The 27292-nt window shown below is 45.7% G+C and overlaps 1 protein-coding gene across 17 annotated transcripts in view; it reads left to right on the forward strand.

Annotated features, from left to right (window-relative positions):
• DGKI (diacylglycerol kinase iota) overlaps window positions 1-27292 on the forward strand; it is a 427669-nt gene that overhangs the window by 290402 nt on the left and 109975 nt on the right. For all 17 annotated transcript variants that reach the window (XR_008307859.1, XR_008307858.1, XM_053252318.1 and 14 more), the window contains one exon: window positions 27072-27151. Coding sequence is in view for 15 of the 17 variants with exons in the window: in XM_053252318.1 (XP_053108293.1) it covers window positions 27072-27151 (80 nt within the window). In the remaining 2 variants the exon portion in view is untranslated. The remainder of the gene's footprint in view (window positions 1-27071; window positions 27152-27292) is intronic.

The raw sequence follows: 27292 nt of genomic DNA on the forward strand, positions 1-27292 counted from the left end.
CTAAATTAGCTGGCATTCAGTTTCATGGGGTGACCCCTGGTTCTAGTGTTGTGAGAGAGGGAGAAAAATTTCTCTCTATCCATCCTCTCCATTCCATGCATAATTTTATAAACCTCGATCATGTCTCCCCTTAGTTGCCTCTTTTCCACAGTAAAGAGCCCCAGATGCTGTCGCTTAGCCTTATAAGGAAGGTGCTCCAGGCCCCTGATCATTTTGGTTGCCCTCTTCTCCACCTTTTCCAGTTCTACAATATCCTTCTTAAGATACCATGACCAAAGCTTTACGCAGTACTCCAGATGTGACTGCACCATAGATTTGTATAAGGGCATTATAATATTAGCATTTTTATTTTCAATCCCCTTCCTAATGATTCCTAGTATGGAATAAGCATTTTTCACATCTGCCGGACACTGAGACGGCACTTTGAATGAGCTGTCCACCACGACCCCAAGATCTCTCTCCTGGTCAGACACTGACAACTCAGATCCCATCAGTGTATATGTGAAGTTGGTGTTTTCTGCCCCAATGTGCATCACTTTACACTTGCTTACATTGAACCACATTTGCCATTTTGTCGCCCAGTCCCCCAGTTTGGACAGATCTTTTTGGAGTTCTCACAATCGTTTGTGGATTTCACTACTCTAAACAGTTTAGTGTCATCTGCAAATTTGGCCACTTTGCTGGCCACCCCAACTTCTAGATGATTTATGAACAAGTTAAAGAGCATTGGTCCCAGTACCGATCCCTGGGAGACACCACTTCCTACCTACCTCCATTGTGAAAACTGTCCATTTATTCCTACTCTCTGTTTCCTGTCCTTCAACCAGTTACTGATCCACACATGAACCTGTCCCTTTATTCCATGACTGCTAAGTTTACTCAAGAGCCTTTGGTGGAGTCATATTGGTTACTTTCCAGTCCTCTGGTACAGAGTCTGATTGTAGGGACAAGTTATATATTTTTGCTAGGAGATTGGCACTTTCACATTTCAGTTCCTTCAGAACTCTTGGGTGGATGCCATCTGTCCCTGACGATTTGTTAATTTTTAGCTTTTCAAGACAGTTTCCCTTGTCACCTCAAATTCACCCAGTTCCTCAGCCGCTAAACCTGAAAAGCTCAATTCTGGAGAGGGTATATGTTCAGTATCTTCCACCATGAAGACGGATGCAAAGAACTTATTCAGCTTCTCTGTGTCATGCCCTTGCTCTCAGATAGCAAGGAGAAAGGGGATGCTGACAGCCCTTCAGCTGATGCAGGGGTGCCTGAGGGGTAGAGCCCAGCTGTCAGTTCCCAAGAGACGGCTGAGGCAGGTCCGGCTGATGTCTCAGAGCAGGCACAGCAGTCTGAGGCAGCAGGGACTGATGAACCGGAGGATGAGCTGTGCAGGCAAGTCCCACTGACCCCACAGCAGAGATGGGTCACAAGATGGCAGGCACATCTGGAATCCATCAGGAGACGTAAGAGCCTCTTGCAGAGGGCTGATAAGCCTTGAATCCTTGCCAGCTGAGAGTTATCAGCTTGGACTATAAAGCATGTCTACAGCTTGCAGTTAGCCACTGGAAGACAACAGGGCTATTCTCACGAATGCAGAAAATTGGGCTAGCCTCCGCTAGCCCGATTTTCTGAAATTGTGAGAACCACCGGGCTCGGTTGCAAGTCCAGTGGTTCTAGAGCAGGCAACTCGCGCAAGTACCCCTGCCCTAAAACCAGGTTTGCGGAGTGAGCTCTGCGGCGTACCTACTCATGAGGAGACCCCTGGAGGGAGGTGAAAAGCTGCCTCCCGGCTCCAGGGGTCTCATCAGCATGCCCTACGTGCTTGCGCAGGGCATGCTGGAGCTTCCGGGAGCTGATTGGTCCCCGCTCCCCCCAGCCCCCACCGGCTCCATCACGGAGCCGGCAATTGTATGGGCGGCCGATCCGGCTGCCCAGGGCTCCTCCAATTTGCTCCGCAAACCTGGTTTTATGGCAGGTACTTGAGTGGGTTACCTGCTCTAGAACTACTGGGCTTTCAGCCGAGCCCAGTGGTTCTCACGATTTCAGAAAACCGTGGTTCTCACGGTTACAGAAAATTGCAGATTTTCTGCAATTGTGAGAATAGCCCCAATGTATGTCATCCCTAGTGTTGACAGCCTTCAGCCGGAGCCAGAGAGAGAGACATTTGTTTCCCTTCTGCAACCCAGACTGGTCTTTTGGTCTATCATCCTAGACTTCCCTACCGGGTGGCTAGATTGCTAACATTCTGCAATCTCCTTATCCTCCTTAATAATCCCTTTCACACCCTCATCATCTAAGGGTCCAACCACCTCCCTGGCAGGTTTTCTACTTCTGATATATTTAAATAAGTTTTTGTTATTCGCCTTGACACTTCTAGCTGTATGCTCCTCAGTCTCTCTTTTTACATCCCTCATTGTCTCCTTGCATTTCTTTTGCCAGAGTTTGTGTTCTTTCCTGTTCTCTTCGTTTGGGCAGGATCTCCATTTTCTGAAAGAAGTCTTCTTCCTTTTTATAGCTTCCCTGACTCTACTTGTTAGCCACGCTGGGGTCCTCCTGAACTTGGTGGTACCTTTCCCCTTCTTGGTATACATTCCAACTGTGTTTCTAGTACTGTGGTTTTAAATAAGTTCCATGCTTTCTGAAGTGATCTGACCCTCTTGACTTTCCCTTTCAACTTCCTTCTTAACCTTCCTTCATATGTATGCATGTACAACATAATGGGGCTACTCACATGACAGGTGGTTGGGCGGTGTGCGGCGGGAAAGCAGGGTTCAAACTACTTTCCTCCTGACAATCGATGTTAGTTTCTTCAGCATGCAAGCCATGCACCCACATGGTCTGCACTGCCAGGAGCAGTGCGGCTCACTATCCATGCTCCTGGCAGTATGGATCATCAGAGGCTGAGACTCATTTTCCTTGTCTCCAGATATCTCACAAGGCACTGTGTGATTAGCACATTGCCTTGGGGGTTTCCCCCATCAGATGGGTGCTTTAGATGTCCGTCTCTGTGTCTCCTTGGGCTCCATAGAGCCCAAGGATCTGCATGTATCCTGGCACTCTACATGAACAGCCTAGCCCAGGCTAGGCTGCCCTAGCTTGGCTAGGCCACTAGTGAGAAGACCCTCTATGTCTGAATAGGGCTGTCATGATTCCGCCACAGAGAGGTCAAAGTTTGACCTAGGCTCTTCTCTAAAGTATACTTTGCATAATAGTCAAACCAGTAAAACAAATGGCATGATTAAACAGAAACTAATCAGTCCTCACATTCCTTATTTCTATTTAAAGTTTGTCAAATGACAATACAACCATCCAGACACATTCATTATGAGTTTGCAAGGGCCCAAACTATGATGTGTGAGCGAACCATCAAGGTGCTATAAACAGCTCAGGTTTAGTGGCAACTAATAACTATGGTAGCAAAAAATGGAACTCCTATTTTCACAATCACTGTGCTACTTAAACACCTCATGTTAGGTATTAACAATGCCTGGATGAGTGCTGCCACCATGCCCTCCTTGTGAACTTCCCTGAGATGCATGGCTAGTTTCCATGAGTGGACAAAATGCTGAACTCAACTTTCTGCCCGAATGCTGCAAGTCCTATGAATTGTTTATACATTTAGAGCCCAATGCAAATACCATTGTAGGCATTGAGAAGGTTCCCATTAATTTCAGTGAATCATGGATGAGACTTTGTCAGCCTCAAATCTTTACAACCCCACTGAGAAAAAACAATAAATCATTACCGGAGCAAGTACCACAATAATTAATTGTCACTTTCATGGTGTAGAAGTCAAAGGAAGAGGTCAGCTGAGCTGGCAACATCTTTGACGACAATACCTTAAAATGAAGTCCCCTTCCTTGGTGACACCCACTGAGTCATTAATCAATGCAGAATGTGGCGGCTTGTGATAACAGTTTAATAGAGTCTTGTTCATGCATCTGGCTCATTATTCATATTCAATTACAAGGACGGCTTTTTGTTATGTAACAAAGCGGCAGCTTCCTCTTTTATAATATGGGATTCCCTAGTAATTACTGGATAGCAAATCTTCTAATTGGTTTGCTTATCTTCCTGTAGAAATATGGTTATTCTGCTTAGACAGCCTTCTGCTCCCAAATATGCACACCTTTTTTCAAGACTCACTGGCACTCTTCCCCAGAGCTGAATTATGACGGTCTCAGTGAGAATATAGGTTCTAACAAGACTTTTGTCAACTGCTGCCACATTTTCCATCCAGAAAATCATAGACTTCATCATGGGTTTGCTGAGCATTCTTCAGAAAGACCATTGATAGGATTTATGGGGAGGAGGTATGTTTTAATTATAATAAAAATTTTACCTAAAAAAACTACAACTGGATGACCATGAACAATTAGAATGCTTTCCATAATAAATGGCGGGGGGATCTTTCTTTGGATGGTGTTTGGCTTAACTTTTCCTTAGAGGAAATCATTTGCCTGAAAACTTGCCAGAATCATTTACATACTAACAACAGAGGTATTTCACCTTTGTAATGTTGATGCTGGCTGGAGATGTAACACTGGCTCTCCTCAGACTGACATTTGCATTTGCATGAGAGAGAATAGGAGAGCCAAGTGTATTTCCTAAAGCTGTCTTTCCATTTCAGACCATGATATTCAGGGAACCAGTGTTATGTCTGAACTAGACCTACATCTCTGAAGTTCACTGACCAACATAGCAGGCAGTGTTCACACTAAAACTCCTTTTCATGATTTATTAGAATCAGAAACTGATTTTTTTAAAAAAGTAAAAATGGAAAATATGTAGTATTTCAGAAGACAGGATTGCAGTTTTTTCATTCTGCACCTGTAGCAATCCTACCTTTAAAAAGAGTTGTAAGTTAGAGACGTCAGTTTTGGGAGGTATAAAAATATGTTATATAAATAAATAAATAAATAAATAAATAAAAATCAGGATTTAAATGTCAAATAACTCATGATTTTTTAACTCACAAATAGGACTGCTTACTCCCAAGTAGTATAGTGATTACATTGGCTGCCCTCCCAGTTTTCCAGACCACAAAATCTAAAACAGTATATTTTGCTTCGGCCGCCCATACAACTTCTGGCTTCATCACAGAGCTGGTGGGGGCTGCGGGGATTGGGGGCTGTGTGGCCCCCAGAAGTTCCAGGATGCCCCGCGCAAGTTTGTGGGGCATCCTGGAAAGACCCCCGAGCCTGGGAGGTGGCTTGCAGCCTCCTGGTTGGGGGTCTACTCATGTTTCACCATGCGCCATGGCAACACACAAGCAAAAAGATGAGGTTAACGGAGCACTTGCTCCATTAACCTCATCTAAGTGTGTGTGTGGGTATTTATGGAGGCTAGCTGCCGGGAGCCGCATGGCTCTCATTGCAGCACACAATCGCCCAAAAGCGGGCTAGGCTCCCATAGCCCGCTTTTGTGCCATTATGAGAATAGCCTCAATAGCCCAATGCAATTCATACTGCGGCTACAAGCATGAAAATTCCCCTATTTTGTGTCTGGTTGTTTCAAGCATCATCTTTGCATATTCATGCTTGACATCTGCATTGGGCAAGTGATGGACTGGTTGTTGTATTGTAGACCATCTTCTGCCATTCCTGCCAGTCATGTAAACCAGGGCTTCAGTATCTTCACTGACAAAGGACAAAAATGAAGATGGGCCCCTGACCCCACTCCACCTCCCCATCTTCTTTGGAGATGGGATGGGGGAAGTAAACTGTCACTCAGCTGGTGGGCTCCCTGTCTCTCAGGGCTCCAGGGACATTTGTTCTCTCCCTCCTTGTTCAATGATAACTACACTCCTGCTTTGAGGTCGCTCAGTTCCTATTCTAAGAGGCTGCTCATCACACAGACTTCTTGTAGATGAGTTATTTCAGGAAACATGATCCTCCATTTCACCCTGTCAGTGCCTTTACACCTCTTCACGAGTACATACAGCCAAGCAGTGCGTGTGCACACACACACACACACACACACACACACACACGTAAAACCTGTTGTCTCCACCTCGAACCAAGCTCCACTCAGACATTGAAGCTCTTCTCATGCACTTCTCATCCATGAGAAGTGCTTCTGTTAGGCTTGTGGGGAGATGATCAAAGGTCAGCCCTAGGGCAGCCGGATCAGCCACCCACACGACTGCCGGCTCTGTCACAGAGCCGGCGGGGGCTGTAGGGATCAGGGACCGCGCAGCCCCCGGAAGTCCCAGGATGCCCCACACAAGTGCGTGTGGCATCTTGGAGAGACCCCCAAGCCCAGGAGGCCTCCCGGTTGGGGGTCTACTCATGTGTTGCAGCACACCATGGTGACACACGAGCAAAGAAATGAGGTTAATGGAGTGCTCGCTCCGTTAACCTCATTGAAGGGGAGGGTGTTTTAGGCAGGCTAGCCGCCTTGGGAGCACCAGGCTCGCCCGCGAGCCCAGTGGTTCCCACAATCACTGGAAAGCAGGCTAAGCTCCCTTAGCCCACTTTCCATTGATTGTGGGAATAGCCTCAGGGTGTTTTCTCCTATCCTAAATGGCATAACATGGGAATGGGATAGAAACTACCTCACCATAGAACAGGCCTGCTCAACTTTGGCCCTCCTGCAGATGTTGGCCTACAATTCCCATAATTCCTGGCTATTGGCTGCGGTGGTTGAGAATTATGGGAGTTGTAGTCCAAAAACAGCTGGGGGGGCCTAAGTTGAGCAGGCCTGCCATAGAATCACCCTCTCATTGGCAGTGGTTTAACGAAGTTGGAGTGAGCCCTCCAACCCATCAGAGTAGGGTGATTCAACCAGCTCTGATGGTCTTGTATTCCCCTTGAAAGAGCAAATGCACAGCTTGGGAGTGTTGCTGAACCCAGCTCTGCTTTTGGATGCTCAGGTGGAGGCAGTGGTGAGGGGTGCCTTTCCTTTGCACTGCTTCGGCTAGTGTGCCAGCTGTGTCCCTTTCTCAAGAAGACTTTACGAGGGGCTGACCTTGAAAAATATTTGGAAACTTCATTTGGTTCAGAATGCAGCTGCCATCAGGGTTCCCTCTGAAACTGTTTGATCAGAGCATATTACACCTATTTTGAAAGAGCTGCACTGGATGCCAATTTGTTTCTGGATCCAACTGAAGGTGCTGGTTGTTACCTTTAAAGCCCTTAACAGTTTGGGCCCTGGATACCTGAAGGACCGCCAGCTCCCAAGGGTTTCTGCCTGCCTTGCAAGGTCATCAGAGGGGACATTGCTCCGTATGCCAATGTGGGGAGAGGATGCCTTATGAAAGGCAGTATAAAATTGAAGAATAAATAGAAAGTAGGGAAGTCCATGCATTTCTGGGGTTATTTTTCTCCCATTTGACTCATGGATATAGAAAGTGCAGGTAAGAATTAGACAACGGGGCATAACATGGAGTGTAATGGTTTGATGGGTTCCACAGCTGGGAGTGGGGGTAGAAATTTATTCCAAAATCCAGATGAGAATTAAACTCTCTGCTGATGGATGCAATAATGTCCATTTTAACCCCTGTAAACTGGGCAAAAAAGAATCTTTTAAATAGGTGGTTCTCTTGCATTTAGCATATAATAGTTGTCCCTGTTAAATCCAGCATAGCATCTGGGAGAGTTGTTTTTTGCTGGTGTCTCTCTTGTGCTTGTTTTTAGACCCTCAAGCCCTTTGGCACAGCGAGCCATTTCTTAATTCTTTTGCTTTTAAACTGCTTTGTGAACTTTTTGTTGGAAAGTGGTATATAAATATTTTAAAAGGAGCCAGCGTGGTGTAGTGGTTAGAGTGCTGGACTAGGACCGGGGAGACCAGAGTTCAAATCCCCATTCAGCCATGAAACTAGCTGGGTGACTTTGGGCCAGTCACTTCTTTCTCAGCCTAACCTACTTCACAGGGTTGTTGTGAAAGATAAACTCAAGTATGTAGTACACCGCTCTGGGCTCCTTGGAGGAAGAGCGGGATATAAATGTAAAATAATAATAATAATAATAATAATAATAATAATAATAATAATAATAATAATAAATGAAAAAAAGAAAAGCTGAGGCCACTTCCAGTCCTGCTCCTTAAAAAAAAAGTACTTTATGTATGCAATTTATTAATCTTCTAAATAAATAAAAAAGCTCCGCCCTCTTTCCTGCAAGAAGCAGAGCATAACAGCGATTGCAATATATGAGGTATTACAGTCAAATGCAGTCAGGTAAATTAGAAAATTAGGGGAAAATATCATATATTACTATTTGTGACAATGTAATTATCTTCGGTATAGTGCAGTACTACCAAATATAATCAGTGCCAAAATCTTATTCCAGTAGTTTCCAGATTAATCATCCACAGGGTTGTCTAGTTAGCTCTCAGTCTTATCTGGGTTTTTAATCTGTTTCAAGGAAGAGTTTACTTTTCTCTGGAACTTTTAGTATGTTACCTTACCTTAGTTAAAAATACTGGCTGACATCCTAAACTTCTACTCTTGCTGAAGCACATTTTGAAACATTGTTTTCAAATTTTAAATTGTTTTAATTTGTGATGTTTTATTGTAAGCTACTCAGAGATGTGAGTTTTGGGCAGTATATAAATACGTTGAAAAAAGAAATTGTGCAGGTAAGATCTGGATCGTGATCCGTTGAGCCCATAAGTAAATGGGTTCTGCGCCTGCGCAGGCACCTCTCGGGCCGACTAGGTAGCTCCTCGCGACACCCAACCGCCCACTTGCACGTGCTGCTGCCTGCTATCTATATAGAGCGGTTGGGCGTTTTCCGTTAGTTTCTGTTTGACCGCCACAGCGTTCAGACCTCGTTTGGGCTCCTCGGTAGCAGAAACTATTGTGTTTACTAGTGCTTAGGCATACTTTAGGACTGTTTTTTCTGGTAATTTTGACTCTGGACTGTACTTTGGACGTGATAACTTCTTAGCGGTATAACTTTGACGAAAGATTGGACGGATATTTTGTGTATGAACCGGACTGGAAATGGAAAATGGAAACGAAGACTACCTTTAAGCGTTGCGAGAAGTGTAGGGCTAAATTACCCTCCACTGATCACCACGACCTCTGCCTCATATGCCTGGGAGAAGAACACAATACGGCTGCCTGTAAGATCTGTTGTGCCTTCTCTAAACAAACCAGGACGAACCGGGCACTGCGTCTGAGGGCGGCGTTATATGAGGACGCGCTGCGCCCTTCTACCCCTCGCCCAGAAGCGCCTTCGACATCGAAAGCGGCATTAGGTGCGGAGGGACACGGAGCTGCTTCTATGCAGTCTAAAACTGTGTCCACTGATCCTGCTTTTAAGAGGCCATTGGAGGTCTCCTCTAGTGACCAAAGACGCCGTGAGAAGAGGTGCCGGCAAGACGCGCCAGAGACTGGGGCTGGAGAGAATCGCAAACATACGACCCCATCGCCTTCATCAGCGCAGGGCTCGGAAATTGAGTGGAGTGCGGAACCTCGTACATCTAGCCCAGCAGAGGGGAGCAGGAGAGGTCTGTCAGCATCGACCCCTCCTTCGACATCGAGATCATCGGTGCCGAAGCCCTCTACATCGAGCAGAGAGCGGGTAATAGATCCCTCGACATCGAAGTCCTCGGCATCAATGTCGGCATCGAAGTCCTCGACATCGAAGTCGTCGACATCGAAGTCGTCGAAATCGAAGTCCTCGACGTCGAAAGCAGCAAAGAGCCGTGAATCCTCGACATCGAAACTTACCTCGATACCGAGAGAGCATTCTCAGTTTCAAAGACACCGTTCCCTGTCACCTGCTCGTACCCCACAACAATCGCCATCAACACCGCAGCAATTGAGTGGCCAGCGTTCAGACCGTAGTGCGACTTCTGCCCTTAGAAGTTTGATGGAGTCTGGCCCAAATACCCCAGCGGAATCCACTTTTCATGGTTTCCTGAGTGGGGGGTTGGATGGAGAGGATGATGGAGAGGAAGAGAATGAAGGGCTCCTGCCACCTAAGACCCCATCTCTTTCTCCTAGGGCAGCAGCTGAGAACTTACTCCAATCACCACTGGCGGTGGTGCAGCCATTGGCGGGTATTGCTGATGGGAGCATACGCAACCCTGCCACGCAGCCCGCACACACTTGTGGTTTTAGACATTCCTTGCCACACGATTACGCAGACTACCTGAGATGGAAGGCTATGCAGCCGCAACAGCCTATAGAGAGAGCAGCTGCACCTTTAGAAACACAACCCCAGGCTACGCTACCTTTGCAAGAGAAACCTGCTGGAAAATGCAAAAGGAAAAGCACCCCACCCCCGCCAAGCCCATCGTCCAGGGGTTCGTCTCCCGCTTCAACACACCAGGACTTGGAATCAGAATACTCAGATTCTGATCAAGGCAGTCGACAAGTGGAGCCTCCTTCTGAGGTCCCACCACGTCTTTCAAGATCCCCTACAGAGGAACTCAAGGCGTACCATTCCCTGATTAGAGAAATGGCTGAAGCATTGGGTTTGGACCTGCAACTCCCCGAAACAGAGTCTACTGACCCGGTGTACAACATGATGTTCCAATCCAAGTCGTCTCACCCAGTCTCCCTACCAATAATCCCTGCCATCGCAAAGGCAGCTAAGACAGCTTGGGACAGTGTCCAGACAGCAAATCCTACGTCTAAACGTATCGAGAACTTATATAGGGTCCATGAAGGAGAGGAGAAATACCTGATACACCATCCGGACCCAAACTCTATGGTGGTGGATTGTGCATCAACATCAAGGGGCAGCCGCCGCCATACAACGCCAGCAGACAAGGAAGGGAGAAAAATAGATGTTTTAGGGAGAAGAATATATGCCACATCGAGCCTGGCTATCAGGATTGCTAATTATGCAGCCTGTATGGCTCGGTACACCCATCTGATGTGGGACAACTTACTTCATGATTCTACTTCAATGTCTCCAGAGCAGCTGCAAATAAAGCTCCATGAAGTATTTGAGAAAACAACATCTGTGACGAAGCAACAGCTAAGTACGTTTAAACATTTGGCGGAGACAGAGTCAAGGGCCATGGTGACTGCTGTCACAATGAGGCGTCATGCTTGGCTGCGCGCAACTTCTCTCCAGCTGGATATGAAGGACAGAGTAGAAAATCTGGCCTTTGATGGGAAGGGACTCTTCCATGAAAGCACAGATGCGACCATGGAGACATTAAAAAAGTCAAGGTTTACGGCCAAGACCTTTATGGTACCAACCACGGCAGCTGGCCCTCGTACATTCAGCTACAATAAGCAAAGGTCATATCGATTCCAAGACAAGAGGGATTTCAGAAGACAAAATAGGCCCTATCAGCGGCCTAGGGGTTTTGGAAACAACAACGCCAACAAAAACAAAAATCAAAGCTCTAGGAATAACAAGGAGGATGCGAAGCAGTCCTTTTGATTGCTGTGCCAGCCCACTGCATTTAATACCAATTGCCAGGACCAATGTCATCGGCCCTGTAGTTGCCAACTCAACCATCAGACTGGCAAGCCATGCTTTAGCATGGCACAACATAACATCAGACCAGTGGGTGTTGAGGATTGTGGAGACGGGTTATGCAATAGAGTTCATCACTCTTCCACCGTTCTCTGGCCTACGTTTCACAAGGTCGACCTCAGTACTCGAGGAGGAGATACAGGTATTGTTGGACAAAGGGGCAATTGTTCCAATGCAGTGGGCGAGAAGGTTGTCCGGGTTCTACTCCCGCTACTTTCAAATTCCCAAGAGGGATGGCGGAATCCGGGCGATCATGGACTTGAGGAGACTGAACAACTTTGTCTGGGCCCGAAAGTTCAGGATGACAACGTTGCAGGAGATTCTACCCTTCCTAGATCAGGAGGAGTGGGCGGCAACGTTAGATTTGAAGGATGCATATTTCCATGTGGGCATCCAGGAAGACCACAGAAAGTACCTTCGATTTACTGTGGGGGAAGTAGTATATCAGTACACGGTTCTACCTTTCGGATTGTCAACTGCTCCGAGAGTTTTCACCAAAGTAGTAGCAGTAATAATTGCGCACCTTCGAACTCAGGGCCTGGTGATTTATCCATATCTAGACGATTGGCTCCTGGTGGGCAAAGACAGGAAACTACTGGAGACACAGATACAAGTGATGCTCGAACTTCTCCAGGACTTAGGTCTCAACGTAAATTGGAAAAAGACAAATTTAATTCCCAGGAAGCAGCTGAGCTTCATAGGTGCTGTTCTGGACTTGGAGCAACATCGAGCATTCCTACCACGCGACAGATACATTCAGATAAAGTCTCTGGTGGAACAATTCCTGGCCAATCCCGTTCAAAGAGCAAGAAAGGTACAGAGACTTTTAGGCTTGATGGCCTCGTGCAACACAACTGTTCGTTACACAAGGCTTCGGTTGAGGCCCCTGCAGCGTTGCTACCTGGACCATTTCCGACCCAATATAGACAGCCAGAACATGCTACTGCACCTTTCCAGGAAGGTACTAGCTTCCCTACAATGGTGGTTAGTCGAGGGAAACCTCTTGGGGGGGTACCTTTCCGTCCTCTGCTTCCAACAGCGTGGGTCACGACCGATGCTTCGCTGCTGGGGTGGGGAGCGCACTGCGGCCCAGATTGCGTTCAGGGACAGTGGACACCTCAACAAGCCCAGAGGCACATCAACTACCTGGAACTGTTGGCTGTGTTTTTGGCTCTAAAGGCCTTCGAACCTCAACTACGAGGCTCTGTTGTGCAGGTCCACCTGGACAACACTACAGCTATAGCCTACCTGAACAAACAAGGGGGGACGGTTTCACCGACGCTTTGCACCTTGTCGAGAAAATTGTGGGAATGGTGCATCATACATGCCATTTACCCGATGGCGATACACATTCGAGGCATAGACAACCAACTAGCGGATGCTTTGAGTCGAAGTACTCAAACCAGCCAGAGACACGAGTGGGAAATCAGACAGGAGTGTGTCAGACAAGTTTTCGACCGCTGGGGGACACCATCTGTGGATGTGTTTGCCACGGAGGAGAACAGGAAATGCAGGAGATACTGCTCTCGTGCGGGAGTGGGTGTAGGGTCTCTAGGAGACGCATTTCAGTACAATTGGAGCAAGGGGCTACTTTACCTGTTTCCACCAATGCCACTCCTCAATCGGGTGTTAGCACAGATCTTGAGGGACAGGTCAAACTGCATTCTAATAGCCCCTTGGTGGCCACGTCAGGCTTGGTTTGCTCTAGTGCTCCGCATATGCAGAGGGAACCATTTCCGTCTTCCACCAGTGCCAGATCTTCTCCAGAGATCGGGAGGCATGATACTGCACCCAGAAATCCAGACACTAAGGCTGACAGCATGGAGAATAACCTTTTGAAATCCATCCTGTTAAACAGTAGGCGGAAATCAACGAGACGCAGCTACTTCTGTAAATGGAAAAGATTTGTAATGTTTGCAAGGGCAAATAAGTTTGTTGCACGCCGTGCATCAGTGCGTCAGGTTTTGCTTTATCTGACAAGTCTGAAGGTAAAAGGCCTTGCAAACGTTTCACTGAAGGTGCATCTGGCGGCACTGTCCTCAAAACTTCCTGGTTGGGATGGGAAAACGGTGTTTACCCATCCTGAATGTAAACGGTTCATGAAAGGACTAAATAATCTGTATCCTCCGCTACGCAAGCCTTTAGAGCAGTGGAGTCTATCGTTGGTTCTATCTGCATTGATGGAGGGACCTTTTGAACCACTACATTGTACTAGCCTTAGATTGTTAACGCTTAAAACTGCTTTTCTGATAGCTATAACCACGGCCCAAAGGGTGGGTGAATTGACGGCTTTGAGAGTGGATAAGCCTTATACCCAATTCTACCCACATAAAGTTGTGATGAGACTAGACCCAAGTTTCCGAACAAAGATAGTTACGGACTTCCATTTAAATCAAGAAATAGTCCTACCAACTTTTTTTTAAGGACCCACATACGGCTCTGGAGAAGGCACTGCACGCGTTAGATGTGCGTAGGTCCTTATTGTTCTATATGAAAGTGACTAGACAGTATAGAAAGACAAATAAACTATTTGTGGCCTATAAAGGAAAGTTTAAGGGGCAGGCAGTGTCTCGGCAGCGTTTAGCACACTGGTTGGTAGAACTCATCCTGCTGACATATAAGCTGCAGGGGGTGGCACCGCCCAAAACTATACGGGCGCACTCTACTAGAGCATACTCAACTTCTGCTGCTCACCTTTCAGGCATTAAGATGGACGACATCTGCTTGGCTGCTACGTGGTCATCCCAGCAGCCTTTTATTAAACACTATGCAGTGGACTTGCGCATGGCACGCCAGGCGGAGTATGGGCGAGCTGTCTTGAAGAGGGTGTTGCCTTAGCGGGCGACCTTCTGCACCCACCACCATGGGGGTCTAGCTTACTACTCACCCATTTACTTATGGGCTCAACGGATCACGATCCAGATAAACAGGTTGCTTACCTGTAACAGGTGATCTGGTAGTGATCCGTTGAGTCCATAAGACCCGCCCAGAACCAACCCCGCTGCAGAAGAGTGGAGTAACATCTGATGGCAGGTTGCACGGAAGAGGCGGTCTGCACAGAGAACTAACGGAAAACGCCCAACCGCTCTATATAGATAGCAGGCAGCAGCACGTGCAAGTGGGCGGTTGGGCGTCGCGAGGAGCTACCTAGTCGGCCCGAGAGGTGCCTGCGCAGGCGCAGAACCCATTTACTTATGGACTCAACGGATCACTACCAGATCACCTGTTACAGGTAAGCAACCTGTTTTTCCACTAAATTCGGAGCTTGCATTCCAGACTAGTGTTTCCCTACCACAAGCATGCTTCTAAAACTAGTATGCTTCACTCTTTGACCAATTATCACAACAAAAATATTTACCTGTGAATTAGACCATATGTCTAATTCATATGTCTAATTAGACCATTTAGAAGGATTGTGTCTGTATATGTAGGTTGCCAGATGTGACCTTTGACCAAATTATACAAAGTGAAAGCTTGAAAAACCTTTAGAGACAAGTGTTTTCTCACGATCAGTTAGAAGGGATGCCGGGTGGGCAGCAAGGAAGGCAGTAGAAGCTTGCCTTCCCCAGCTGCTGGGTCTGGGATGATCCAGCTACTGGGTCTGGGAGTGTCAGGGCACACGATCCCATGCACCCAGCTGGTCTGCTGCTTCCCCTTGCAGCATAGAGGTGCAGGGGTTGGGATGCACTGTCCCAGCCCCCGGAACACCCACAATGCACCGTGCAAGTGTACGGTGCATTGTAGGGATACCCAGTGGCGGGCGGGCACCCATCAGTGTTGCAGCATTGGCTGAAAGCATCCGACACTGCTACAATCAAATAAATGGGGCTAAGGGAGCACTTGCTCCCTTAACCTCATTTAGGCAGGTTTGCCGTGGAGGCAGGGGCGTATCTAGGGTAGGGCAGGCAGGGCACGTGCTCCGGGCACCACCTGAAGGGGGGCGCCATTTTGTAAAATTAAATTTTTTTTAAAAGGCTGCCGAAAACAAAATGGCCACCACACATGGTCAAATGGCCTCTGTGAGGCCCTCAACCATGCCAGGCCTTGCAGAGGCCATCTGAGCATGCACAGTGGCCATTTTGTTTTCAGCAGCCATTTTTTTAAAAAAAGGTTATTTTAAAAAATGGCCACTGCACATGCTCAAATGGTCCCTGTGAGGCCCTAGAGGCCAGTGGGGGGAGAGGGAACCTTTGCAGACCCCCCCCCCAGCCTTTAGGAAGCCCCCTGAAGGGGCTACAGGTAATTTTTTTTTAAAAAAAATTAATATAATATAAAACACTGTACACATATTCAGATTGGCACTATGTACAGGTAATCAGGGATTGTGAATACTGAGGTGAAGCTTATGAGCTAGGATTGTATTCATTTGCTCTTTGCTTCTTGTGATAAGTGAGTTAAATGTGATGTCTTAATAATATGGCTATTAATGGTGAGTTAGTCTTTGAATCAGTGTGAAATCCTTAGTATTAATGCCCACTGGGAGTTTCTTGCTCTCTTTCTCTCATTTTAACTGTCTTTCTGAAAGACTAGAATAAATTCCAAGCAGTGACACAGTTTACTCTGCATATCCTTTAATTATTTTCCAGAGTATTTGAGAAAAGTCCAGTTCTCCATTTAATTTTAAAACTTATGTAATAGTGATGCTACAATGCATAGTAGAGAATTAGACAGGCACTTCTGTTTAGTTTTCCAAGTACACCTCCACATAGTATTTGGGTATTTCATGAGCCCCAGCATACTGAAATTTGTAGTTTTCCAGCATTTTTTGGTCTGGCTACATCCACTGCTAAATAGTTTTTGAAATATTAAAAGATTAACGAGCTTGACTTGTATTTTTCAGCTGATATTATGGTAAAGTTATCTGAAAGATAGGTGTCAGATGTTTGGACAGGGGGCGCAGTTTCAGTGTGTTTGCCCTAGGCACTGGGAGCTGCTCACCTCCAGCTGGTTCTCACGCACAGCCAAGCTCGGTCTTGGCTGTACGTGAGAACAGCCTCAATGTGAGAGAATAGAACTTTCTGCTCTTTTCTTGTCTTTTGGAAGTGTGGTCCTTCATTAGTTTGAAAACTTCCCATACAGTCTTAAGGAATGATGTGACCATGTCGTAAGTTACAGTGGAAAAGTGGAGAGTTACCATGAAAAAACAACTCACCATGGGGTATAGGGTAATCTGTAAACTGGCCTTCTCACTACAGACATAATATTAATTCTCCTGGGTGTGCCTTGGAACGTGCGTCCCAGCGCCCAGCTGATTGGCTGGGTGGCGGAGGCGCCTGATTGGCTGAGGCGCACCCAGGAGGATTGGTTGCTGTGGCGGCAGCAGCTGGCTGCGGAGCCTAGAGGTGGCGGTAGGCCCAGCCTGGCCGCGGAGGCAAGGCCCTGGGGGAGGGAAAGAAAGAGGGAGGGAGAGAAGTGGCAGTGGGTAGGAGAGGCGGCTGGACCCGGAAGCAGAGACTGGGGCAGAATGAGGGGGGGAGAGAGGTAACCGCCGGCCCCAAAGAGCGCCCAGATGCTCTGTGCAGGGTCGGCTAGTACATAATATAATTCAGCAAGACCTATCTAAAACTTTTCATAATAATTCACAAGTGCTCTGTCACATGTCAAAACCATGATTTTCAGTGTTCCGTTAGATGTCCCAAATGGTAATATTGCCGTGTGGCCTGCAATAACACAGATTAAATGTGTCTAAGTGCTGAGCAGCCATTTTTGCTTATGTGAAATGGCTCCAAATATAATCTTTCCAAATCAAGAGGCACTTTGATTTAAACACAGTGTGAATTAACATGAGTCTTTTCTTTGCAACAAGCTTTGGATTGGTCTCCAAATGTGGGGGTCATAACTCCTTCCTAATACTTCCCTTTCAATCTTCTCCACCTAAATGAACAACAAATGACAGAAATCAGAACATGGAAGCCAGTTAAGAATGAGCCATTTTATTAGCCTTATGCGAGTGTTGTAGGAAAGCTATTAAGATTTTTCCTGAGACATGTCTTCATGATGGAGCATCAAATACTCCGACACCTGTGTAATAACCTGAATCACCCAAAGTCAGAGTAAATAAATTTTGCTCTTCTTGTTTGCTTGAAATATCAGTTTGATTCTATCAGTGGTCTGATCTAAAATTGAATTTTTTCTTCAGCATCTAACAACTCATCATACACACTATTCAGAGAAGATTAATCTTGGCTTTGCTGGAGGTAGACATCTCATTTTTGAAATCCTTCTAAGCAATTAAATACTGCCATGCTGTCTTTTGAAAGGAAGAACCATTTTAACCTGATTTTCACCCTTTTTGTTACTTTCCCTACTTTTTATACAGTTTCTCTTTCTTTCTTTCTTTCTTTCTTTCTTTCTTTCTTTCTTTCTTTCTTTCTTTCTGCAAATTCTGCTCTTTAATCACAGAATTACACAATTCTTATGATACATTTATACCCTTAAAAGAATAAAAATGTAAATATGGATGGTGCCTGAGAGGTAATCTATTCCAATTTTCCTCTCTGAGGCAGGGTTCAGCATAACGAAATCATTCTGAAAAGATGCATCTGTTCAACAGATAATTTTTGAATATAATGTCTTTTTCTTATGCTATATTGTGTGGAGAAGGTGATTAGAGATATGTTTTTCACCTTCTCCCAAAACACTAGAACAAGGGGTCATCCAATGACATGGATTGGAGGGAGATTCAGGACAGACAGATGGAAGTAATTTAGACAGCACATCATCCATTTATGGAATTCATTTCCAGAAGTTGTGATGATGGTTACTAGCCTAAGTGATTTTAAGAAATGGTTTAATAAATTCATGGGGAATAGAGCTATCGGTGGCTGCTTGTCATTATGGGTTTAGGTTACATCCACTATACCTCTGAATACTAATTGCTGGGAAGAAACACTGGGAAATATCTATTTATTACATGTTGCACTGTTGGGCTTTAGAGAGGCATCTGGTTGGCCACTGTGGGAAACCACATACAGGACTAGATGGACCTTTCAGAAGAAAGCTTGAAAATATGTTTCTGGGGAAATCACATAAGGTGTAAGATGTCTTAGAAAGCATTTAAGTAATTCAGAGAAGGAGGTTGCAGTCAACATCAATGTTCCCTCGAAGGCATGTGCACATGCATGCGCTCACAAGTTTTTTGATGTCTGCTCAGTTAATCTTAGATCCCACTCAGGTTGAATCAGGAAAGCCCCATTCTGAATGCATGTGTGCACACACTGCCTTGATGCTCCCGCTCAGAACAAAACTCATTCCGCACACAGATGAAAAAAATTAGAGAGAACACTGGTCAACCTCTTTGACTGATAACCCATGGCCTTTGCCTTTTCCCTTTGAGAAGTTTCTGAATAATTATTTGATCTTTGAAAACTTTGTATCTTGGTATAAGATAAATGGAAAATAATAAGATACAAAATATAAAAGCAAAGTACATTTGCTATGAATAATCAAAGGCATGGGAAGAGTTTGGATGTTGACGCTAAAGCTGTGATTGTAAGCACGGATATATGAAAGTAAGGACTGATTCACACATGTATGGGCTGGTACAGATGATCACTTGATGGGCTGGTACAGATGATACACAGCTTGCCACTAGTAATAAGGAAGGAGTTGCACTGAGAGTGTACCCGCTGTGACGTTGGTGGAGGGCATCCCAACATGCTCCCAGTGAGACCCTTTACTGTCTGAGGGGGCTGTTCATCTGAATTGCTTACATATGCTTCAAATACGCATTTAAATGTGGGGCCTTTTCTCATGATCAGTGAGAAGGTCTACCAGGCGGGCAGCAGGGAAGGCTGCTTAAACTTAGCTTCCCTGCAGAAAATTGCTCAGTCCTTGCTGGGCATGCTGATCGCACGCCCAGATGGTCAGCTGCCCCAGGCAGTGCAGAGGTTTGGGGGCTGGGACGTGTCATCCCGGCCCCAGGAAATCCCACAATGCACCGCACATTTGCATGGTGCATTTTGGGGATCTTTCTGGCACTGGCCAGGCACCTGCTTCTGTGTCAGTGCTGCGTGGTGCTGACTCATGAGCAGTTTGCCCAGGTTAACTTCAGCTAATAGACAAGCTCCCTAAGTGGGTTTGCCACTGACTTACCACCAGGAGAGGCACAGCTCCCAGTGGATCTCATGTGCAGCTAAGCCCAGACTTGGCTGCCTTCACCCGATCTGGGCTGCGCATGAGAACAGCCCAGGGCGGAGCCATCATTGGGCCAATGGTTTCAAAAAACCCGGGCCACGCCCAATCAGGGGCCGCGCTTCACGGCCCGGACCCCCTCCCCCCATGTCTGATGTCAGACCCGGGGGTGCTGCTTTAGCTCCCGAGTGGGGCTGTGCGGCCCCCGTTCGGAAGTTAAAGGGCTGCTGCGTTTGTGGCACGGCTCTTCCCTGCAGGGCCCCTTCCAGCCCTACACATCCAGCCCTGCACTGGCCTGACTCACGTCTAGCCCTATGCCGGCCTGACTCACTCCTGAACGGAGCTGCGAGGCTCCGTTTGGGAGCCAGGCCACGCCCCCCGCATCTGATGTCAGACTCACAGTGAGAGTGAGGGCAGAGTGAGCAGGCCCACCACCGCGGCCACACACAGGCCACTGGTGGTCAGGCTCTGCCACTGGAATAGCCTCATGGTAATGTGTTATCATGTGGCTTCTATGTGCAAACTTATTAAAGAATTGTTGCAATCACATAAGAAACTGTTGATTTATAGCATCTGTAGCCTTCCCTTCAAAACACTTACTCCTATGTGGTTTGCGTGCGCTGCACAGTATGTTTGCATGTAACCAAGACAAGTTGAACAATAGTCTGTCTGCAACCATGCAGATGTCCTTAAAAAACCCAAGCAGCTACTTTTCCATCAACAAGAAGAGCCACATCTCATCACATGTAGTAATTCATCAGTCGTTTCCTGTATTGTTCAAGCATAATGGGCTTTTGCTTCCCACAGAAATATATACTGCTCTCCTTGATGCTGAAAAATGTAATAGGAGAGATAGAAGAGAATTTATGAACCAAGCACACATTCCCTTAACACACGGTTCCACACAGATTTATCAGCTGGAGAAAAGGTAGAAGCCAGCTTCTAAGCAGCAGCCAATGAGGAACTAATAAAGCTAGAACTAGAAAGTCCTTAAATACATTCATCATAGTTCTTGAAAAAATTATTTTGGCACAGCAAGCTAAACAATAATAGTGAACAGATTTTATCCTTGGAGAGAAGCATATAATTCAGTTCTGTAGGCTTTCTCCTCATGATTCCTGCAGCTTTAAGAAGAATGATCTTTCAGCACTAAAGATTTTAATTCTTTGAGTCTTGAAAAACAAGTAGAATTTGAAATGTGGTATCACTTGCGAGTACCTTTCTCATTTTATGTTCCTTTAATTTATGGAAAATGTTTCCTTGAATTATAAATGTTATCTATCTATCTATCCATCTCTCTATCTGCATTTATATCCCACTTTTCCTCCAAGAAGCCCAGAGCAGTGTACATGGTTATGTTTATCCTCACAACAACCCTGTGAGGTAGGTTAGGCTGAGACAAGTGTCTGGCCCAGAACCACCCGGTACATTTCATGGCTGAATGGGGATTTAAACTTTGGGTCTCCCCAATCCTGGTCCAATGCACCAACCACTACACCATCTTGGCTCACAGCATTTAGATAATCCAGGGCCATGGTCAGCAACTAGTTAAATTGCAGGGCCATTTTGAGAGGAAAGCTGGGGGATGGAGGCTAAGCATCTTTCCCAAGTGGCTGCTGGTTGGTCTTGTTGCTACAGACTCCACCACACACCCCTTTTGCTTCTGAGATTGTGAGCCCTTTCTCACGATTGCATGAAAGGGCTTCAGGGTGGCTGGTGGGGAAGCCTGCTACTGAATCTGGGAGGGTCAGAGTGCATGAGTCCATGTGCCCAGATGGTCTGTTGCTTCCCCTGACAGCATGGAGATGGGGATGCATCATCCCAGCTCCCGGAACTCCCACATTGTGGGGACACTCCCAATGACGGGCAGGCACCCATCAGCGTTGCAGCATTGGATGCACACAACCAGAAAACTGGGGCTAAAGGAGCACTCACTCCCTTAACTTCATTTAGGAGGCAGGCTCCTGAGCTGGGATTGCTGCTGAAGCACTGCTGGGATCGGGCACAATCCTGGCGGTTCTCACGTGCAGCCAAGCCTGGGTCTGGCTGTGTGTGAGAACAGCCTTGGTAACTGTGGAATCTCTTGGCATCCCTCTGAAAATCAAATTTGATCTGGAACCTCTAGTTACTGACCCCTAATTTCAGGTTGTCAAATCATGCGTTAATGGGTGAGAATGTGAATGAGAGTAGGGATGTGCAAAATAGTTTGAATTTGAACCGATTTGGTTCAACGGTTCAAATTCGAACTGAACCAGGCATTGGGTTCGACCTGCTGGTTCAAATTCAAACTGAACTGAGCCTTGTTCAATTTGAACCGGTTTGAACTGGTTCAAACCTCCAAAACTGGTTTGGGTGGTAGGCACCCATGGGTGCCAACTACCACTCAAACCCCAAAGCAATTGGACACGCCTATGATTTTTTAATGAATTTTTGATTTTTTAAATTATTGCCCATTATTTCCATTATTAAGGTTATCAGTGCACAGTGTGTTCCCTTGCAGGAAAGTAACAGTGCAGTCTGCAGACTATTACTTTCCCTGCAAGGGAACACACTGTGCACTGATAACCTTAATTGCTTAATGACTGACCTGAGGTCAGCAATTAGGTCAGTGAAAGTGTTTCTGTAAAATCTGCAGGAGCAACCTGAGAAATGGAAGGAAAATATAAATACATGTAAAAATCCATATCTTAAGAACTAAAAATCCCAGGGACTTGAGGGTGCCTGGGATGGCTTGAGGCCATCCCTGCCATGCCCCCAGACCCACTTTGGGGTGCCATGCCACCCCCCAAGGGGAGGGTTTGGGGCTGCCACCCCCCCCACTATTCCCTATGGGGGAAATAATAATTTAAAAATCCACTGTTAATAGTAGGAGTACCCAATTGCCTTGGGGTTTGGTGGGTGCCTACCACCCAAACCAGTTTTGGAGGCTCAAACCGGTTCAAACTGGTTCAAACTTGGTTTGAATTCGAACCGAACCGGGGGGGGGGGGTTCGAGCAAAACCAAAACCGAACTACTCCACCCTGGTTTGAATCTGGTTCGAATTCAAACTGAACCAAGCAAACCGGTTTTGTGCAGATCCCTAAGTGCGTGAGAGAGGGGCTGTCAGTGGAATGTTAACCAAGGCTTTTTATTCGTATATTTCTAGACATTTATGTCACTCTATTGCTTTACTATAACCAACATCTCTTTCTTGTTCCTTACTTGTATTCTTTTAGTCTAGCTTTGTTTTCAATGTATATGCCACCTAAAATGGCAGAGGGTTACATATGTTTTTGCTTTGTAAGAGTAAGAAACAGTTTTGATCAAGTTTTATTCATGCTTGTTTGTGTATATTAAAATGTGGCTTGTACATACAAATGATTAACTGATCCTGGGGAAATGATCTAGAGAGGATACACCAAGAAGAATGGAGTTGTAGTCTCTATGTATTTTTATAATTGCAAGAACAGAATCAGGGAATTAAGTGTGTTTGAGATTTACGATGGGTTGTTCCAGAGGGGAAGCCATGTTGGTCTGTTACAGCAAAAAGAAAATCTCCAGTGTGAAATTGCTGAACTAGAATTTAGGGTTGGCACTGAAATGTTGAGAAAGTGAAATTCAGAGTATCCCATGGAGAAACATCTGAGAATGTCAAGGGAAGTCAAACAAGTTTGTATGACAAGAGGCATTTCACAGGGGCTGTTCTGTATATCTACAGAATTTATCAGCAAGTTTGTTTCTCTTCACTTGAGATGTAGTTGAGTCCAAGGTTTTCTTTCCAACCACAGATGTTAAATTTAGCACACTAAGAGCCGGGACTCACGATTGGTGAGACCCGGTTTTGGAAGCAGAGCAGGGAGAGCGGGGAGACGATCCTACTGGGAGCCCTGGGTGGCTGTATCAGCCACCCACACGATTGCCAGCTCTGTGACAGAGCCGGTGGGGGCTGGGGGAGCGGGGGCCAATTGGCCCCCACAATCTCCAGCATGCCCTGCGCAAGCGCTGGCGAGACCCCCGGAGCCGGGAAGCGGCTTTTTGCCTCCCTTCCAGGGGTCTCCTCGTGAGTAGGCACGGCGCAAAGCCGCACCGCGGCTACTCACGATCTAGCAAACCTGGTTTTAGGGCAGCAGTTCTTGAGCGAGTTACCCGATCTAGAACTACCGGGCTCACAGCCGAGCCCGGTGGTTCTTACGATCTGCAAAAATTGGGCTAGGCTCTCCAAGCCTGATTTTTGCAGATCGTGAGAATAGCCCCAAAAGCTAGAAAGATTGTGTAATTGCCAATTACAGCCATTGTGAATGGTCATTGTAATTACTGAGCAGTGTCCAGATAAATGCTATGCTATGCTATGCCATGCTATAACTATTTATATAACGCTTTTCAACAAAAGTTCCCAAAGCGGTATACACAGAAAAATAAATAAGGTGGTTCCCTGTCATCAAAGGGTTCACAATCTAAAAAAGAAATATAAAGCAGACACAAGCTAATAGAACAAAGAACTTTGGCATTAGGAGAGCTAGATTTATTAATCTTGATAGCAGGAACCACCCCAATGGCCTGTGAGAGATATGAAAAAGTAAATGGAGAAAATACAGGTGAAACTCGGAAAATTAGAATATCGTGCAAAAGTCCATTAATTTCAGTAATGCAAATTAAAAGGTGAAACTGAGACAGACGCATTACATGCAAAGCGAGATAAGTCAAGCCTTAATTTGTTATAATTGTGATGATCATGGTGTACAGCTCATGAAAACCCCAAATCCACAATCCCAGAAAATTAGAATATTACATGGAACCAAGAAGACAAGGATTGAAGAATAGAACAATATTGGACCTCTGAAAAGTATGCAGTGTACTGTGCTTGATTGGCCAGCAAACTCGCCTGACCTGACCCCATAGAGAATCTATGGGGCATTGCCAAGAGAAGGATGAGAGACATGAGACCAAACAATGCAGAATTGCTGAAGGCCGCTAATGAAGCATCCTGGTCTTCCATAATACCTCATCAGTGCCACAGGCTGATAGCATCCATGCCACGCCGCATTGAGGCAGTAATTGCTGCAAAAGGGGCCCAAACCAAGTACTGAATACATATGCATGCTTATACTTTTCAGAGGTCCGATATTGTTCTGTTCTTCAATCCTTGTCTTCTTGGTTCCATGTAATAGTCTAATTTTCTGAGATTGTGGATTTGGGGTTTTCATGAGCTGTACGCCATGATCATCACAATTATAACAAATTAAGGCTTGACTTATCTCGCTTTGCATGTAATGCGTCTGTCTCATATATCAGTTTCACCTTTTAATTTGCATTACTGAAATTAATGGACTTTTGCACGATATTCTAATTTTCCGAGTTTCCTGTATAAATTAACTCTCAGGAACATAGACAGAAAGTTAGATCAGTGCTGTCTGTTTTGCATTTTGTAACCCCACATAGAAATGAATGCCAACTACAGACTATTCATTAATAGATGTCTGAAATCAAGTTCAGAAAGTGTCTTCTAATGTTTAAGCTATTACTTCCAGCTTAAACCTCATGAAACAAACTACCATAAGCAGCTTGTGAGCTTTATGGAAGAAAATTAATGGTGTAATAATGACTCATAATGTGAGCTTTGGGGGCTTTTGTATTTTTAAGCAATTAAAAAAAATTCCCCCATTTATTTAAAATGCACAGAGTATGTATTTTTGAAATAAAATAATTGCTACTCCATTTTAGTGCATTTTAAAAATATAATACAAATGGTGGTTGGTTGGATCTTTTTCAAGTTGTTTCAGCATTACTGATGATGCTGTTAGACAAAGAGGGTGGTAAATGTCTTTTCGTTTGTAGTGTGGAGAAACAGACTGATATATAGAAAGGGACAAAAGATACAGGGAAGTTTTCCTGCACAAGATCCACATGTCTCATCAGAGACATGCCCATTAGAGACATGTCCCATGAGAAACATGCCTGTCCCATGCCATACACACGGACAGTGTTATATAAATACACAATTCTGTAAACTGTGCCATCAAGTCAATTTTGATTCCTGGCACTCACAGAGGCCTGTGGTTTTCTTTGGTAGAGTACAGGAGGGGTTTGCCATTGCCTCCTCCTGCACAGTATGAGATGATGCCTTTCAGCATCTTCCTATATCACTGCTGCCCAATTTAGTAGCATCGGGGATTCAGACTGGCAACCTTCTGCTTGTTAGTCAAGCATTTCCCCACTGCGCCACTTAAGGTGGCTCCTGTGCAACTCCAGCTCATATTAGTGGGGCTCAAACAGGAGAACCTTCCAGTGGGTTGTGTCCAAAGCTTCCAGGGGAATGAGATGATAAGAGGAATTTCTCATGTGTGCGTCTTTGCTTTTTACATAGTCAGATAATGTCCAGTCACTTTTGGTAAATATAATTTAAGTGGCTGACATCCAGAGCCCATTAATGTGTGCACTCCAAAGGAGCACCCACTCAGCAGTAGTCCTGGAGTGGTTCTGTGCTCTTCCTAAAGCACAAGCAGTTTTGTGGTCCTGTGCAAGAGCACAAATACTTTTTGGAGCTTGCCCATGCACCGGAAGTGCTCAGTTAGAGTGGAAACATGTCGCTTGGTGTCACCATGTGTTTCGGGAAGCACTTCTGGAGTGTAGGCCATCTCTGAAAAGTATTTGTGGTCTTGTGCAAGACTGCCTGTACTTTGGAGAGAGCCCAAGCACTACCACTGTGTGGATGCTCCTGCTAAGAGCACTCACATTCGCCTGCACCAAATGTCAGCCAGTATTTCTATTTCTGAATGCCTTCCTTTGTTTTCCCCAAATCCTATAAACTCATTAAATTGACAGGCCTCCACGGACAGTGGTGTGTGTGTGTGTGTGTGTGTGTGTGTGTCTGTGTCTAAATTTTCTTTCTTATCTAGCCAAGGGGTTTATGTGGGCTATATGTATATCATGTGAACAGTCTTAACCATGACTGCAGTTCTGAATGTACCCTAATTTTGATGCTATTCTGACTACAGTAGGGCAACCACACTTAAGAGTGCTTTCATTCCAAACTTGCACACTCTAAGACAGGGGTAGACAACCTTGGCACTCCAGCTGTTGTTGAACTACAACTCCCATCCTCCCCAGCCACAACTGGGAGTTGTAGTTCAACAACAGATAGAGTGTCAAGGCTGCCTGCCACTGCTAGGGAACTGTCCCCTGCTAACGGGGCAAAGAAGCACTTTTTAAATGTGGTGATTCTCTATATTTAGCAGGGGGAGAGTAACTGGCCCTATCCGCCCCCCAGCACAGTACTTCCAGTGACTGTTGCTGGTGTCTATCTTATGTTTTGTTATTAGTTTGTTAGCCCTTTGGATACAGGGATCCATCTTATTTATTTATTATTTCTCTGTGTAAACCACTTTGGAAACTTTTGTTGAAAAGCTGTATATAAATATTTGTTGTTGATTATGATATGAGATATAACTGAGAGAGACTCTTTGTATTTTGAAAGAAGAAGATGCTAATGACGATGATTAATTTTATTATCCCTGTAGCCATTCCTCTGGGAATTATAGTAGTCCGCGGAGACTGTGACCTGGAGACTTGTCGAATGTATGTGGATCGCCTGCAGGAGGTGAGTTGCTGCAAATGCTGTTGACCATTGGGCTGGCGTACCAGTATCTTCACTGCCCACAGATTGTTAGTGTCATTGCCTTATCACCTGTTCATTCTTGCAGTCTCCTTCCCACCCTCTGACCAGCTGTGTTTCTCTTGA

Source organism: Hemicordylus capensis, chromosome 5 (assembly GCF_027244095.1).
Source record: "Hemicordylus capensis ecotype Gifberg chromosome 5, rHemCap1.1.pri, whole genome shotgun sequence".
NCBI classification, from domain to species: Eukaryota; Metazoa; Chordata; class Lepidosauria; order Squamata; family Cordylidae; genus Hemicordylus; species Hemicordylus capensis.